Below are 17,604 nucleotides of genomic sequence, written 5' to 3' on the forward strand. Positions count from 1 at the left end.
ATTCCCCATCGCTAAACTGACACTATACTCTATATGTGCTATAAATATTGTTTAAAATAAATTACTTTGACTCAGAAAGAAATATTTGCTGAACATATAGAATATCTGGCATTAGTTTAGAGACTACCAAATTCATATGTAATCTAAAATACTTATTAGAAATGTTCCTAACTCAATGAATAATTACAATTTTATTAGACATTGCTAATTAGACAATGTGCAAAGAAATATCAGGAAAAATCAGGACGATATTTCTTAATATTACTTTCTTATGTTAAAAACATTTAACTGTTACTTTAAAAGTTAAAATTTGTAAGTCCACATATTAAAATTTCTAATTAATCTTTAAATCTACAGCTGCTTTTTTAAAGAAATTGCAATTTTTAACTTAACAGATGTTAAATCTGCAGGATTGTTATCAGATTGAAACATTTTTATTCTCTATGTATAAATCATTTCTCATATGTTTCTCTACTGTTAGTTCATTTTTTTTTCCTGAAATAGTTACCATTTCAATGGTCATTTTACCTTTATGTCTTTGTGTTTTAGTGTCATTAAAAAAAAAGTGTCCTGTACTCTTAACTTACAGACTTCAAAAATCTATATTAAGAGGGATCAGTGAATAATGATTAAAGTTAAATCCACCACCTAATGTAAACAGGAAAAAGTTAAGGGTTTTTAAGTGCTAGAGAGGGGGAGTTCATGGGAGTTATGCTAACTAAGCATTGGAAACTGGTTTTCTGGATCTAGGACAAAATCCTATATAAAAAAAGAGCTAATATGCTAATTAGACAGGATGGCAGGATGACCTTCCAGAACGAGCAGGAGCCAGGGGGTGGGGCTGCAAGGGCTGATCCCCTTGCATGAATTTCATGCACTGGGCCTCTAGTGAATATATAGGTTTGCACACAATTAGTTAAAATAAAATAAAATCCCTTGTTCATTTACCAGGAATGTGTCTTCAGTTAAGTCCAATGAGGAGAGTCTGATTTGCCAGGGTCATGCAGGTTTCTAGAACAGTGTCAACTTCAGCCTATTGTGCTGAAACACAGCAGTAGTTGATTATCTCCTAGGCAAGCTCTGCTTTCTGTGGGAAATTTTCCTTTGCAATCCCCCTATTCATCTTTCCACCAGAATGAGCACACAGGATAAGCTGCATCCAGAGGTCAGTTCTCCACCACCATCTTGGTCTCAGGTAATCCATTGTGTTTATCCGAGTGGTTTCAGTCTGCTTTTGATATTGTGTATGCGGAATGTGCAACTCAGTTAAGATCATGTTAATAATACACTTGACAAACCCATTGCACTCTCCGTGGGTGATAGCAAACTTAGACCTGCTGAACCCAATTCTAGGTGTAAGGTCTGAGAGCTGCTCCAAAAGTACCAAGAGGTAACTGTAAAGATAAAAGAAAAAAAGAATGCTGAAGCCCAGGAAAAGGAGTTTCAAGCAGGGAGAGAGTGGTCAACAGTGTAAAATACTGCAGACAAGTACAGTGTCTACAGACTCCGACCTCAGTCAGAGCAGTTTCAGAGAACTGGGCTGAGGAAAGTAGAAGGATGCGTTGAAGTGAGAAAATAGAGACTGGAAATACTCAGGACTCTTTCAAAGCAGCTTGGGGGTTGGCTCTGATTTACATTAAGTACTGCCAGGCCCAATCTGGTTTTCCCAGTTCTCTTTATTTGTGGAGCCAAAAATGTTATTCAGTGTTTGAACTGGTTAAAGCGCCTTAGAAATCACCGATCAACTTGCTTATTCTACAAATGAGAAGATAAACCCTGAGAAGTGCAATGAGTTTTATTTTTATGGAGATTCTGTGTAATTTTTTAGCCCGTGACATTTATGGAAGATATAAAAACACATTTAAATCTTGAAGAATTTCTGTAAGTTGGAAAAAGGATTAAAAGGCTTAAGGGATTCTTAAATTTTCACAGCCAAGGTGTTCGGAGTGGTTAGGTTATAATGATGATTATCATGAGAAGCTTTTCCTTAAAAGTCTTTCCCCTTCTTGGACTATCACTCAGGATACAGTGAATAGATAACACAGTAATAGTAAGGTCAAGGGTAATCTTGATCATTTACTGAGCGCTTATGTGCCAACCACCACCTTACAAAACTGTCTGCTCACAGCTCTCTATTTAACAGGTAAGAAGAGTGAGATTAACTTGTTCTAGATTCAATGAGTTGACTCAAAAGTCTTCTCACGTTGTGGCAAACGCCTTATTTATTGAACTGCCTTGTAGGACCGCTCAAGTACAGAAGAGGTCGTAGGCTGAAAATGTAGGTGACACGGGTCGCTTCCCTGGGGTGAGATAAACTGCTCCCCTTCCAACACTATCCGTCCATCATCTACCTCTTACACATCTCACATCCACGCCTCATCCCTCCACCCACTCTCGCCCGCTTTCGGAAGGCCCTGCGCGCATGACCAAACCGGAGACGCACGCGCCCAGAAAACTGCACAGCTCCGTGCCAAGGTCCAGTGCACAGAGCCACCCAGCCATTCTGAGCGTGGAGGTGCAGCTTAGGGTTTGAAGTAGTTTGGATCCCCGGGCTTCCGTAGGAGCCGGCGCTTCTACGGTCTCTGGCCCCGCCCTTGGCAACGCGCTGGCGTCTTAGCAACCAGCTGGGAGGCGGGAGCAGAAGGCCCCGGGTGGGCTGCGGCGGCGCGGGGAAGGCGGCTCTCAGGAGGCCTTGCGTTCCCGGCGGCAGGGCCTCTTTGAGTCCCTCGGCTGCGGGCACCTTGTAGGACAGAAGAGCCGCCATGCCTCGCCACGCCGAGTCAGCCGCGCCAACAACGGAGGCCCCGGCGACGGCCGAGGCCCCGGCGGCGGCCGAGGCCCAGGGACCGCGCAGCAAAAGCAAGTCCAGCAGCCCTCGACAAATCCCGGTGATCGGGGTGGTGACGGAGGACGAGGACGCTCTGGTAAGGTCCAGTGTACGTGCCTGGGGAGCTGGGGAGGCGTGGAGGGAGTAGATTGAGATCTGGAGGCGGGGACGAGTTGGGGGGCAGCAACGACGGGAATGGGGGCGCAAGTGGACACGAGGGTATTCCATGGGACCGAGGTTCCTGTCAACCTCCGGGCATCTATTAGCTGACCCCTCCGAGAACTGCGCAGCTGGCGAGCGGGTCTACCAACCCTCCTGGCAACTTGGGCCTCCAGGTCCTCGCGAGCGAGCGTCCCACCCAACCGAGTAGAGGAGGCTTTACCGCCGTGCCTGCAAAAGTGTGACTTCGAAGGGCCGGGGAAGGAAACATTCTTAGCAAAGACATGAATTTGAACACTTGTTTGCATTGTACTTGTGTATGTAGATCCCTTTTATGTAGTGATGTTCTGGATAGAGGCGTATAACTTTCTCCCGTCTTTAAATTTGCTGCTACTGGATGTGTGTGTGTGTGTGTGTGGGGGGGGGGGGGGGGGGCGGGGGGTCAGGAAATTGAGAAAAAAAGAGAACTCATGGACATGGACAACAGTGTGGTGACTGCGGCGGGGGACAGGGGGTGGAGGTGGAAGAGGGCATAGAGGGATAAATGATGATGAAAAAAAATAAATTGCTGCTACTAAAACGTACACAGGGAGAAGAGGAAACTGGTGTTAAAATTAGAAATGAAGCATCGTTTTATGTGAAATTTGAAGCTGATTATGGGGTGGTTCAGAGAGGATTGGCAGGGAATAGTATTGATTTTTCTTTTGTTTTTCTCTTTATTTCATTGTGTTATTTTTATTGAATTCATTGGGGTGACATTAGTTAATAAAATTATATAGGTTTCCGGTGTACAATTCTATAATATATATCTGTATATTGTATTGTATGTTCACCACTGCAAATCAAGTCTCCTTCTATCACCATTTCCCCCCACTTTACCCTATTCTACCTCCCCCCACTCCCCTTTCCCTCTGGTAATCACCATACAGTTGTCTGTATCTATGAGTTGTTTGTTCGTTTTTGCCTAATCCCTTCACCTTTTTCACCCAGCCTCCAACCCCCTTCCCCTCTGACAGCTATCAGTCTGTTCTCTGTATCTATGAGTCTATTTCTGCTTTAAAAAAATATTTTTATTGTTGATGTTACAGATATCTCCCATTTCCCCATCGCCCCTCTTCACAGCCCTTACCCCCACCCCACACCAGTATGAGTCTATTTCTATTCTGTTTGTTAGTGTATCTTGCTCATTAGATTCTACATGTGAGTGAAATCGTATGTCACTTGTAATTGATTTAATTTATTGTGCATATATTTGGTTATGAATTTACTTGTTATAAAAATTAATTCTTTCAAGCTGATCTGTTGAGAAATTTCACTCCAAATGCTCTCTTGGGTCTCCATTGTGGTGGGGTTATTTAGCAATTCCAAGTCGCTTGTTTCATGCTAGGCTTCCATTGCTCCTCCCCAGAGAGCCATGACCAAGCCCTAAAACCTGAATTCTATGGAGGAATCCTGCCCTGCCTCCTCACACTAATGACATGGGGCCACTGTGGGAATTACTGTTGAGACTTTATAAGTCTCAGGCTGCGTAAGGAACCTTGTCTCCTGTGTCCACAGCCTAGAGCCTGGGAGAGTTCCTTGGGAGTAGCCAGTTGACTGGGGACCTCTTCTGCTGTGGGACTAGGGTTGAACTCTCTGAGAATGGTCAGACATTTACACAGCAACCTGCGGGGCAACAGCATTTTTGCATGAGGAGGAACGGGGAATTTACCTAGTCAGTTTTGTGGAAGTGTTTCAACCACTTTTTTGTGGGCTGTGGAAAGAAGAACTTTTAAGGAATAGCAGCCTTCCACTCCCAAGGCTTCAAGGGGGCTCAACACTACCGCTGTCCTCCCAGGCACCGGGCAAAACTGGGAAGCAGGTGAATTTTATATCTTACGGTTCTCATTCATTCTTCCTTTACCTGGTGTAAAAGCGGGTGGAGGACCAGGGTATAGGAGACAGGCAAGCATGGGTTAAAAAGAAAAAGAAAAAAGAGGAAATACTTTTAATAGGCCATTGCCTGAATAGTCCATAACATATCAAGTAAAGCAAAACAAGTATACCTGTGTATATGTGTGCACATTTTCTTCCTTCCCTGTTTTCTTTTCCTTTTTTCCTTTTATTACTCTTCTTCCAGGGCACAGGATTCTTTTCCAAAAAGAAATCAATTTGTATTAATTTAAGTTCCTACCTTGTTAGTAATGACGAGAGAAAAATTCTGAGATGCACTACGTTAAATTACATCAGTGAGAGAAAAAGACCAGAGTAGTTAACCAGTTGGCCAGCTGTGGGCTAACAACAGACTGCTCACATTCCTGAAAGCATCTATGTAGCAGACTACTAGACCCTCATATCCCACATATGCATGAACTTTCAAGACTGCTCTTACTGTTGTCAAATGTAGTATTTCCTACTTATAGACTGTGCACCTGTCATAGAGCTGCCTCTGCTTCCCCTCCCCCCTCCCCATCTGTAGCCAGTGTAAATTCTTTCAAAACAACTTATATCTTTCTTCCCCAAACATTAAGTATAAAAGTGCCCATCAAGTCCGGGATGTGGACATGTTTGTCTTTTCTCCCTAGCACTGCTGCCCTTCTATCCTTGGCCCTTCCTTGTTTCATTGTCCCCAGTTTTTCTCCCCAGGACCTGGTCCTTTTTTGGCCCAATAAATCTGTCTTTTAGAAAAGCTCTCAGCCTCCAAGGTTCTTATGTTGTTTGTTTGTTTAACAACAACTACTTCAGGAGTATTAACGTTTTATAAAGTACCGAAGAAAAAGTATCTACCAAAAGAAATGAAATAGAATAAACACTTACAGAGCTGGGAGAAATGATCACTTGGGTTTTGTTTGTGATTGCTTTTACAACGGAGGCCCTCAGGCCGTGAGAAATTAAGTGCAGGTTACTCAGTTTCTTTACTCAGAGCGGGACCTAGTGCTCTTTGCCATCACTAAAATGGTAACTTTTTAGATTGGGTAAAGGGGGTGTCTAGCAAAATGCAGGGTAGAGGTGAGGTGGCTAATGGCTGTGAGAATAGTCTGTCAACCCCCATAATAGAGACGCAGAGGGGACAAAGGTCCCGGCGAATTCAGGAGGGCAGAGTAAGTGGCCCCGGTGTCAATTAAAAAGAAAAGAGAAGAAAAAAAAGATAATGTTTTATTTTATTTTCTTTATTGTCTAAGTTTTACATATGTCTCCTTTTCCCCCAATTGACCCCCTTCCCCATCCCTTCCCAGCCTGGCAAGCCCCCGCCGCCCCAGTGTCTGTGTCCATTGGTTATGCTAATATGCATGCATAGAAGTCCTTTGGTTGCTCTCTAACCCCCCTCCCCTACCATTTGTCTCTAGATCGATCTATTCTTGTTCATCAAATTAACGTTTTAGACCTCTGCCTCACGCCAGTAGAGGAAAAGACTCTAGGAACTCTAGATGTTTTCAGACCATTCCACATTTGCAACTTCCTCCTCTGCCTGTGCTTGAGAGACAGTGTACCCTGCAGCTGAAAATGAGAGTGTGGGTCCTACCTTAGTTCATTAAGCCAGCTCCATCGTACACTTGAAATCACAGGTTGTGTGCTCTTTATTTCCTATTTATTTTAATACTGCTCCTCTCACCCTAAAAAATCAGAAACCCGTTAGAGCAGTGCTTCTCAGATTCTAATGTACATTTGGAGCATCTGGGGGTCTTACTAAAATGCAGATTCTGGTTCTGCAGATCTGGAGTAGAGCCTCTGGTGTCTGCGTTTCCAACAGGGTTTCAGGTGACGCTGAGGCAGGAGAGTAAGGAGCTAAGAAAGTTCCTCGGCAAGAGGATTTCAGAAACTGAGACAGCTGAACAAATTGGCTGAGCAGTCTACGCCAGATGCAGGTCACCAGGCGGAAAGCCCCGCGTGCCTAGTATGCTTAGCAATGGGCAATACTAGCCCTGGACCTCGCCCCCACGACCTTTCCTCCCCTGCATATCGCTGGTTATGCAGTGTGGACCCCCTGACCTTTCCTCCCTAGAGATAATATCTAGGCCTCACTTGTATTTCAGCTCCAGGCTCAGAAGAGCCGCAAAACCAGGTGATAACTGAAGACCCCCTGCCCTGCCCTGGTGCTGACCAAGCAGTAGAAAGGGCACACCTGGAAAAGCTGACGCGTATTCTATTGAGAGCTCCTCTAAGACCGCCTCTAAACTGCCAGCCTTCAAAAACCCTCAAAACAAACGACCCGGTGCGCACTCCCCTTCCCAAGAGCACACCTGCCTTTCCCCTCCCCCACAGGCCTGCATCTCCTAAACAATAAGGGATCCCACGAGACTAGCAACCAGGGGAGCAATGGGCAGTGGCAGTCAGGGCTCACCCACTGAACCTGTCTCCAAGGCCCCCTTTTCTCTGACTTCCCAGTGAGCCAGGGCCATCCCACCCACCGTGGCTCATTTCTTTCCTATCACGTTTTTAGAGAGCCAAAGCAGCCCTGCCTAGACTCTCTCCTGCTGCTGCTTCTACCCTTGGCTCTTCCTTGTTTCACTGTTCCCGGCTTTAATAAAGCTAGCTACTCTCAAAATCACCTGGACTTGTGCTGTGAAGTCTTTCCTGCACGAAGTCAAGAACCCACACACTGCCAGCCCACCCTAGGCAGACCCACTCAGGGCCAGCGCCCCCTTCTGGTAGCTGTGGTTGTGACTAATAGAGGACCCCATTTCCCACTTGGAGCAAGCTATGCTTAGCGTGCTGTAACCGCAGTATGATATGAACCGTGCTGCAGAGTTCCACAGCAGTGAACTCGGAGAGCTGTGGGAGATAGTTTCATATGTATCCGGATTATAAAACAAAATAAACAATAACAACAACAAAACAAAATTCCAGCCCTCCACCAGCAGGTCAGATGATATGGTGAAAAACAAGGGGCACCACATTGGGCTTTAAAAGAACTACTTGCTCCCTTCCTTGTCACCACAGTGCCTCAGTCAGGCCTATTAATGTGTCACCCTTCTCGCCAGCCCTTTGGCTTGCTCCTTCTCCTTTCCCCGTAAACACCACTTTATCACTTTATCCTCCTCCTTCCTCCCTCTAAGTCCCACCCCTCTCTCTTAAAAAAAAAAAAAATGTGTCTATTGATTTGAGAAAGAGAGGAAGGGAGAGGGAGAGAGGGAGAAACATCAATGTGAGAGAGAAGCATTGATGGCGACCAAACCTACAACCTGGGCATGTGCCCTGACGGATAATGGAACCCAGGACCCTTCAGTCCACAGGACATTGCTCAACTAACAGCCACACCAGTCAGGGTCCACCTCTCTTTCTTTCGGGATTCAACAGTATCTCCTTATTGCTTACCTCATCTACACTAATAAAAGACAAAGATACTAAATCACCGTACCTTTGCTATGCCCTAAGCCAGCCGTGGGCAAACTATGGCCCGCGGTCCGGATCCAGCCCGTTTGAAATGAATGAAACTAAAAAAAAAAAGACCGTACCCTTTTATGTAATGATGTTTACTTTGAATTTATATTAGTTCACACAAACACTCCATCCATGCTTTTGTTCCGGCCCTCCGGTCCAGTTTAAGAACCCATTGTGGCCCTCGAGTCAAAAAGTTTGCCCACCCCTGCTAAGCCATGCCCACCAACCAATCAGATTGACTATATGCAAATTAACCCAACCAAGATGGCAGCTGGCAGCCACAGAGCTGGAGCAAGCAGGAGGCTTGGTTGCCCAGGCGATGGAGGAAGCCAAGCTTCCTGCCTGCCCTGAGCCAGCTGTGGCCTCCACTCATGGCAACAAAGTTTCAATTATAGAAGACAAATAAATCCCAGATACCTGCTTCCAGCCAGCCTCCACTGGGAGTTTGGGTGGCTGGGGGTTGTGGCCAGCCTACAAACAGCCCTCAGCCCCTCACCCAGGCTGGCCAGGCACCCCAGTGGGGACCCCTACCCTGAAGGGGCTGTGGCCAGTCTGCAAACAGCCATCAGCACCTCACCCAGGCTGGTCAGGCACCCCAGGGAGGACCCCTACCCTAAAGGGGCTGTGGCCAGCCTGAAAACAACCAACAGCCCCTCACCCAGGCTGGCCAGACACCCCAGCAAGGATCCCTACCCTGAAGGGGCTGTGGCCAGCCTGCAAACAGCCATCAGCCTCTCACCCAGGCTGGCCACACCCTCATAGGGTGAGGGTCCTCGCTGTGGGTCTTGGCCAACCTGCAAACTGCCATCAGCCACTAACCAAGACTGGCCAGGCACCCCAGCAGGACCCCCACTCCCCCCACCCTGAAGGGAGTGTGGCCAGCCTGAAAACAGCCCTCAGCCCCTCACCCAGGCTGGCCAGGCACTCCTATATAATAAAAGGGTAATATGCAAATTGACCCTAACAGCAGAACGACTGGGAATGACTGCTCACTATAACACACACTGACCACCAGGGGTCAGATGCTCAATGCAGGAGCTTCCCCCTGGTGGTCAGTGCGCTCCCACAGGGGGAGCTCTGCTCAGCCACAAGCCAGGCTGATGGCTGCCAGTACAGCGGTGGTGGTGGGAGCCTCTCCAGCCTCCTTAGCAGCGCTAAGGATGTCCAACTGAAGCTTAGGCCTGCTCCCCGCTGGCAAGTGGACATCCCTGGAGGGCTCCCAGGCTGCCATAGGGATGTCTGACTGCCAGCTTAGGCCCAATCCCCCAGGGAGCAGGCCTAAGCCAGCAAGTGGTCTATTTCCCAAGGGGTCCTAGACTGCGAGAGGGCACAGGCTGGGTTGAGGGATCCCCCTGAGTGCACAAATTTTTGTGCACCGGGCCTCTAGTCTAATATAATTACATTGATCAAATCTCTTCACCTCTTTAAGCCTATTCCCTTTGCTAGTGTTAAACAAAACTTTCATGGCTGAAGCTTTTCCAAAAGAAAGGGTTTATTGAGCCATATGCTGGCCAGAGAAGCCACAGATCATTGGGCATGAAGTCTGAACCAGCAGCAGCAGGGCTAGATGGAGGAGACAACACATCTGTGGTCCTGGGGTTGGCGGGTTCTTTTACACATCACGTAGGGGAAGGAAGATACAAGTTGTTTGGAAACAGTTTACATGGGCTAGAGGTAAAGGGGGTGGGGGAGGGTGAAATGAGGCTAGTCCTGGGATCATACATAGTCCGTAGGGAGAAGTGTTTGTTCCTTTGGATTGCTTGGGGGCAACAGCCTGGAAAGTTCATGTGTAAGCAAGAAGCAGAGGCTCCTGGTGGTCAGTGGAGCCTGGCTGTTCTCTTTAGATGATCATGGAAATAGCTACCTGGGAGTTAATTCAGGGTTTCAATGTAAGCTCAGGAACGTAAGCAGTTTTATGTTGCTTTTGCCCTGCAGTTGTTAACTGATTAACCTCTCTGTCTCTTTCTCCCACCCTCTGCCTTGCTGTAATTAACTTAGAACAGCTCAGAATTTTCTTCTTGTCACTAACTGTGAGCCTGTACTAGATGAGTATTTCCCCAAACCTGAGGGACCATCACAACCATCTCAGGAGCTTTAAAAACAAACAGACATTGTACTGTAAAAATGTGCCGTACCCCAGATCTATTCTACAGCATCCCCAGTGTGGAGCCGGGGGCTCTTAAAATGCTCCCTCAAGTGAGTTTAGCCTCAGAACCGCTGAACTAAATGATGTTTAAGGTCTTTGCCTTCTTAAAGTTCCTCAGCTCGACTTCTCTGTCCTATTTTTAGGGGTTTCCAATGCATAACTGTGCTTTATCTGTAACATTTGCTTGGCTTTGTGCTACTTCCCAAGGACAAAAACCTTGTCTGTTGGGTGTTTTCTGTAGTGTTCCCCATTTCCTCCAATATGCACCAGCAATATCCAGCACAAAACCAGGTACACAGGAGGTGATATGTAATATTTATTTAACGAGTTCCCTTCTCTCTTTGTGAATTTAAATCTTACCCTGTTGGTGGTGGTGTGAGAACAGCACCAGGTGTTAGATTAGACCAGTGGGGTTAGATTGGACCCGGGTTCTGGCTAGGAAAGAATTCAGAGTCAAGACTCAAGCTATAAGAGAACATTTATTTGCGAAATCACAGAGGTAGAAGTAATCCATAGATGAAATGGGCTTAGGAAAGTAGTTATAGCAGCAAAGGAAGGACTCTTGCTTAGAAGTGAGGAAGGTCAAAGTGATACACCTGAGGGGAGGTGGGGAGGGAAAGGGAAAGATGAGGGGATGAGGGGGTGCTGGATCCTCTGACCTAAGGGTGGAGGTCCGAGGGGAAGGTTGCAATAGAATATTGAGCAGCTTTCCAGAGGTGTCCTTTCAGGGTTGTTAATTTTTTAAATAAAATCATTTTAAGTAAATAAATTCATTCCAATACTTTTTCTGCAGCCTTAAAGTTCAAAAATTGTTTTTGAAAGACATTTTTTGAAGATCAGAATATACGAGTGTAATTGTGAACGGAAAAGAAAATCTAGACTTAAGAGGCAAAGGAATAATGACCCTGTAAAAATATGGAAATGTATGCATTATAGCTTTCAAAGTCAAAAGTACAATGTTGTTAATACTAAGTGAAATTATGTAAAGCATTTATACATGTAAATAAAAACAGAAAACCATATGTGAAAATATTTAAAACCAGAAAATAACATAGGTTGTATTTAGATGATAGGAATAAGTAGGATTTTTCCCCTTTTGTATATTTTTATATCATCATGACATCATCTTTTCAAATGGTTATTTTAAAGTAGAAGTAACTGTGAAGGGAGGATTGATAAAAGGAAGGAAACAAAGGAGACGGGGATAGCTTAACGCATATAAGAGGAGGAAGCAATTTTGATATAACATTTGAATTAAAAAGAAAATGTTATGCAAGAAAACCTTAATCCCCAAGTTAAATATAGCCCGAACTATATTTAGAATTTGGGGACTTCTGTATTATCATAAATACTTAAACTCTGGGTGATAGCACCTCCTGTTTCCTTCCCCACTTACCTACAATGAACTTGCTACTCGAGGCCCAGTGTTTGGTGTTGGGGTTGCCAGAAAACAAGTCTTTGCCCTCAAGTGAACTTTGGGGCAGGGCATGGTGGGGGATAAATCTGTAGACCATTTTAGAGCAACACTGATGGGAATTGTAATGGACATATGCTTAGGGTGCGATGGGAGCACAGAGGAGGGACATTTGCTCTGCCCTTTTTTATCCCTTGGGGAGGTGACACCTGAGCTGTTGCTTGAAGGATCAGTCTATGGAGGTTAACCCAGGAGAGGAATAGGATTGTGACAACATAATTGAAACAGAGGAGGGGGTCAGGGGTGTTAATGGAGTGTCACTGAATGATTCAGACTGGTTGTGTTCAGATTTGAGTTTTATTTTTTTTTGCCATAGAGTGGAGGATGATGTTGAAAGTACAAGAGTAGATGGAGGCAGGGAGAACAGCAAGAAAGTAATTGAGTGAGAGATGAGAACCAAATAAATCAGTAAGAGGAAATGGGCTCAAGAAATATTAAAGATGTAAAAGCTGTAGAACTTGGAGGTTTCTGTTTTCCAATGTAGATCACAGTGAAAATGCTGGGACTACTGAGAGAGGGAATACTTAACTCAGAAAGGCGATCTCTACCTCTAGGTTAGAACTTAGTCTTGTGTGTATCTGCATAGGCAAACTCAGTGGGTTGTAATGAGATGTGTAATATGTATGATGAAGAAAAGGTGGAAGTGCTATTCTTCCAGATGCTCTTTTGGGCCTCTTGGAACTAGTGAAACTTAGACATTAATATTATAAGATGATACTAGAATTCAAGAGGTTTGTGTGTTTCTAACTCCAAGATTTTTTTTACTCCTAAAAGGTCTCATCTGCTATTTATTCTTCGCTCACTGTCTCTTTGTCATAGGATATTTTTAAGTTGCCGAGGGATAAATAATATGAAAATACTATGTTTGATGTAACTTCTTGATTCTCATAGAATACTAAGTGTTGTATGTTTTTTAGGGTGCTTTAAAGCCTATGGACCTAAATAGTATCATCAAACTCCTTGAAGAGACTGCTCAAGTAAGCTTTGAGAGAAAATGTTTCTGCTATATCATTTATAAATTGTGATTCCCCCAAAAGGTAACTTGTATTCCCCCCAACATAAATCTCATTTCTCTCCTCTTGAAACCATTTCAAATATTCAAGGACTGTTTAAATTTAGTATGAATATGGTTAACCTGGTAAGGAAGATGGAGGCGGAGACTACATCTGGTTTTGTGGAATGGACAAATGGTAAATATAAACAGAAGGAATCATAGGAGTAGAAAAAACACTCATCTGGCCTTTGTATTTGCTTGTTACCAAGTATGATGTGGGGACCAAGGACAGAAAAAGTGCATCATGATGTACTAAAGTTTTTCTGATTTGAAATCAGGTTAGAGATACATATTCATAATACTCATAGGTAGTTTATTTTGAGAGAAATATTATATAGAATGTAATGGAAATAAAATTATTTTAGATAAAACAAAATTGAGAGCTCAGCATTGGGAAAAAGGATAATAAATACATATGCATATATTCCCACAAACCCCACTCTCCTGACATTACCCAAGAACTGGCTGACTGCCTAAAAGCCAGCACACACTATGAAATTACTACAAGATGAAGATTGCATGCTTTTAGGAAGTGGAAAGTGACAGTGGTAGAGCCAATCAAAACAAAACAATGTCCTGTGATTAGTAGGCGCCAACATTTAGTCATTGTTTTAACATTTTTTTAGTCTCTGCATTTTATATAGAAGAAAAAATACAATAAAAATAATGATTCCATTAGAATTTATCTTTTGCTGGCTATGTTTGTTGTGAAAGTTATTTTTAATTGTAACTATATGGGCATTTTTATAAGAAGAAAATTCAACTACATATAGCTCCTACTAGTTGTTATTAAGTATAGACAAAAAAAGCTGGGGGGGGGGCGCTATAAAAAATGCCACAGCCTCTTACAAACAATTTAAAGATTAAAAGGATAGAAGTGATTCAGTCATGAAAAGATATCACTGTATAGGGTTTTGTTTTTTGTTTTGTTTTGTTTTGTTTTAATTGGCTGAAGCTATTTTGTTTGTACCAGTACACTGGGAATATTTTAGATTACAATTTCTGGAGTCAAGTTGCCAAATTTGACTCCTAACACCACCACTTATTATCTGTCTGATTTTGGACAAATTGCTTAGTGTTTCAGTTTGAGGTTTTTATTCTGGAAAAGAGGAATAATAACAGTATTTTCCTAATGGGGTTGATTTGAAGATTGGCATGTATGTATGGTTCCTAAATGGTCCCTGGCACAGAAAAATGCTCAACATGCTTCCAATGTTGTTACTCTTATTTCTGGAAACAATTACTGCTCTTGTAGTGATCTAGTTTTAATTTTCAGTTTCCTAATCAAATTTCCTAATCTTATTTTTACCTTCATGTTTCAGGAAGCATTTTATCGTACTTGTATTATAATACAGTAATTGAATTACAATTTTAATGGACAATTTCTTGATAATTTTAATGTCTACTTTCTTTTTATATTAATAAAAAAGTTATATCGCACCAGTTTTAATAGCATAAAAGAACTAAAACATCATTTGTTTTAGGATGATTCAGAAGAAAAACAACTTAAATCTGTCAAGACATTGGTGCAGTATTATCAGAATGGATTTGTATCCTTTACTTATATATGTATGCTTATTTCATTTATCCTGAAATGGGAGAATTTTAATTAGAAAATGTATTCATTTCCTATTGCTACCGTAAGTTACCACAGAGTACCTTAAAACAACATAAAATTTTTGTCTTATACTTCTGGAGGTCAGAAATCCAAAATCTGCTTCACTGAGCTTAAGGAAATGTGTTCCTTTTGAAGGCTCTGAGGACAACTCATTTCCTTGCCTCTCTGGCTTCTAGAGGTGGCCTGCATTCCTCAGCCACTGGCCCCTTCCTCAAAGTATCATCACTCTCGCCTCTGCTTCTCTCATGGCATTTCCTTCTCTGGTACTCCGCTGCCTCTCTCTTTCCCTTATAAGGACCCTGTGATCACATTGGTCTATCTGGACAATCTAGGGCAGTGGTCGGCAAACTCATTAGTCAACAGAGCCAAATATCAACAGTACTTCTTCAAAATAGACTCGCCCAGGCCGAAAACCGACTTCTGCGCATGGGCCACGAAGTTTCAGTCGCACTGTACGTGCGCGCCAGCACGTGGTATTTTGTGGAAGAGCCACACTCAAGGGGCCAAAAAGCCACATGTGGCTCGTGAGCCGCAGTTTGCCGACCACGGATCTAGGGTAACTTTCTCATCTCAAGATTTTTAACTTAATCACTGAAAAGTCCCTTTGTCACATAAGATAACTTCACAAGTTCTGGGCATTAGGATGTGGACATCTTTGGACAGGCCATTCTGTTTACCACAGAAAATAGCTAACATTTTGGGTTTTTTTTGCAAAATTATATTTTTCATTTATCAGAAAATGTAAAATTGAAAACAGTACAATGCAGTTAATTTGGCATAGATAATGGCAGTTCTAAAGACACAAAGAGACAGTGGATAAGGTTAGGAGGGCCACGTAATCTTATTTCTACCAATTTACTTGAGTACTTCTACAGTTAATAAGCTTATCATATTATAGGCATAATAGCACCTCATGAAAGTTGTTAGGAAGACTACATGAGAAAACATGCAAAGTGCTTGATAATCTGCAAAACATTACATAAACATAAGATAGTATCCTCACTAAATATACCACCCTGATCAGAATATGTGGAAACTCCTGTGTCTCAAAACTCATGCTTAAGAACTAATTTGTTGTTGGGTAGCTGTTGTTGTTTTAATCTTTGCATAATATAATAATTTTGCCACAGGAAACCCTCACTTTCTGTAGCCATCTTGCTACAAAATCTATGAGATTTATGTACCAGTTGGGGTAATATAAAAGGTGCTTTTACCTAAAGATCTATAGGTAGTACATTTTGCTTTCATACTAGTTTTAAATGAAATAAGATCTCAACCAATTTAAATCTTAAAAACAAGAGAATGCATCTCAGTAATATTAAGAAAGTGATGCAGAAAAGTAAGATAGGTTTGGGTTTCTTATTCTGGAGCAGTTAATGTTTACTGTGAGTGGGTGGAGATGAAGGATATGATTAAGCCATTAAGTTAATTTTTTTCAACTAAGTCCGCAGGGTAGTAGTTGGTAATCAAATTCTAAAGGTGTTGTGAGAGGAGAAAAAAATATTTTGAGTAAAGGGTCACTGAGACAAAATTTAAATAATATTTCTTTAAAAATATGGTTCTAAGTTTTCCTCTTTAGTCTTTCAAATTAGTATAATTAAAATAGTGTCGCCCAGCCAGTGTTGCTGAGTGGCGGAGCATTGACCTGGGAACCAAGAGATCATGGTTCGATTCCCAGTCAGGGCACATGCTCGGGTTGGGAGCTTGATCCCCAGTTGGGGGCATGCAGGAGGCAGCCAATCAAAGGTGTTTCTCTCTCATCGATATTTCTATCTCTCTATCCCTCTCTCTAAAAAAATAAAAATATCAATAAAAACATATTTTTTTAAAAATCTCAACCATATTTAACATTATAGGAATTCTATAGATTTTCTTGGCACAACGTGTTATAAAGAATATGTTCATAAATATAAATATATGAATCTTAATTTTATTTCTTAACTAAAAATACTAAAGCCCCTAAGGGATTTGGCACAGATATTTAAAATTCTGAATCTGTGTGCAGAAAAAATTGAAAACCAGCCTCCTTTTCTAGAACCTGCCTATAATATCATAAAATTATGTGGGTAAGTTGTTTTCCTTTAACTTTATTTTATATTAGCATGCAGCATTTTATTATGTTTTATTTTGCATTATAAAAGATATTATGCATTATGGTGTAGCAAAGTAAGGCAGAACTCAGAAAACTTCACTTGATCACTTACCAGCAGTTGGTATTTCAAAGGCAGTCAATTTTATTGTAGTCTGAGATCGCTTGCCACAAGCGATTAAACTGCAAATATATTTTTAAAAATTTTCATAATAACTTGCGCTCACACTAATGATAAATCTGAGATGAAACCAACAAATTGTAATATCTTTAGAGAATCCTTGAGACAATTTATGGACAATGCTGAATAGTTTTAGTCTAGTTTTCTTCTCTCCGTAGAAAATTTGACTCTCAAAGATGTTTTAGGTTCTGATTCATGTTTAATTGATTTTCCAAATTTGAATAAAGAATAAAATGTCAACAATTATTTTTGACATATGTTTTTAATGTAATTAGAGGTCAGAATTATAAAATTAATCTGCACAATCCTCTGTGCTGTTGTTTCTCCAACCATTTCGGGGAACGAGGAATATTTTCTGCTTCCTTTCTGCCACATACTGGCTAATCAAGATACACATTAAAATCTCTGTTTTTAGTTTTCAATAAAATATAGTAGAGGAGATTTCTTAAAGTAGAAATAAACCTTCCTGGCAATTTAACCTTTGAAACTTTCCTACCAATTTAGCTTTTTAAATACTGTGTTTCTTTTAATATGCAAATATGATATTAGTGAGACTGTATACCTAGTAAGTTTTAACTCACATTTTTAGATTTAGCAGCAATAATATTTAAATTTTTATAATTACATTTACTTTTTGATATCTGAACAAAATAATCAAAAATAATTTATTGAATGCCTTTGTCATGCCTTCCTTT

The 17,604-nt window shown here is 42.1% G+C and overlaps 1 protein-coding gene across 1 annotated transcript in view; it reads left to right on the forward strand.

Moving 5' to 3' along the window:
* The first annotated feature begins 2,467 nt into the window (after positions 1–2,467).
* The window catches only part of CFAP69 (cilia and flagella associated protein 69), a 61,906-nt gene continuing 46,769 nt past the window's right edge, over positions 2,468–17,604 (forward strand). Inside the window, exons 1-4 of the mRNA XM_081102329.1 lie at positions 2,468–2,924; positions 12,885–12,944; positions 14,506–14,571; positions 16,596–16,705. Coding sequence (XP_080958455.1) covers positions 2,763–2,924; positions 12,885–12,944; positions 14,506–14,571; positions 16,596–16,705 — 398 coding nt within the window. The 5' untranslated portion in view covers positions 2,468–2,762. The remainder of the gene's footprint in view (positions 2,925–12,884; positions 12,945–14,505; positions 14,572–16,595; positions 16,706–17,604) is intronic.

Source organism: Myotis nattereri (genome assembly GCF_964212035.1).
Source record: "Myotis nattereri genome assembly, chromosome: 11".
NCBI lineage: Eukaryota > Metazoa > Chordata > Mammalia > Chiroptera > Vespertilionidae > Myotis > Myotis nattereri.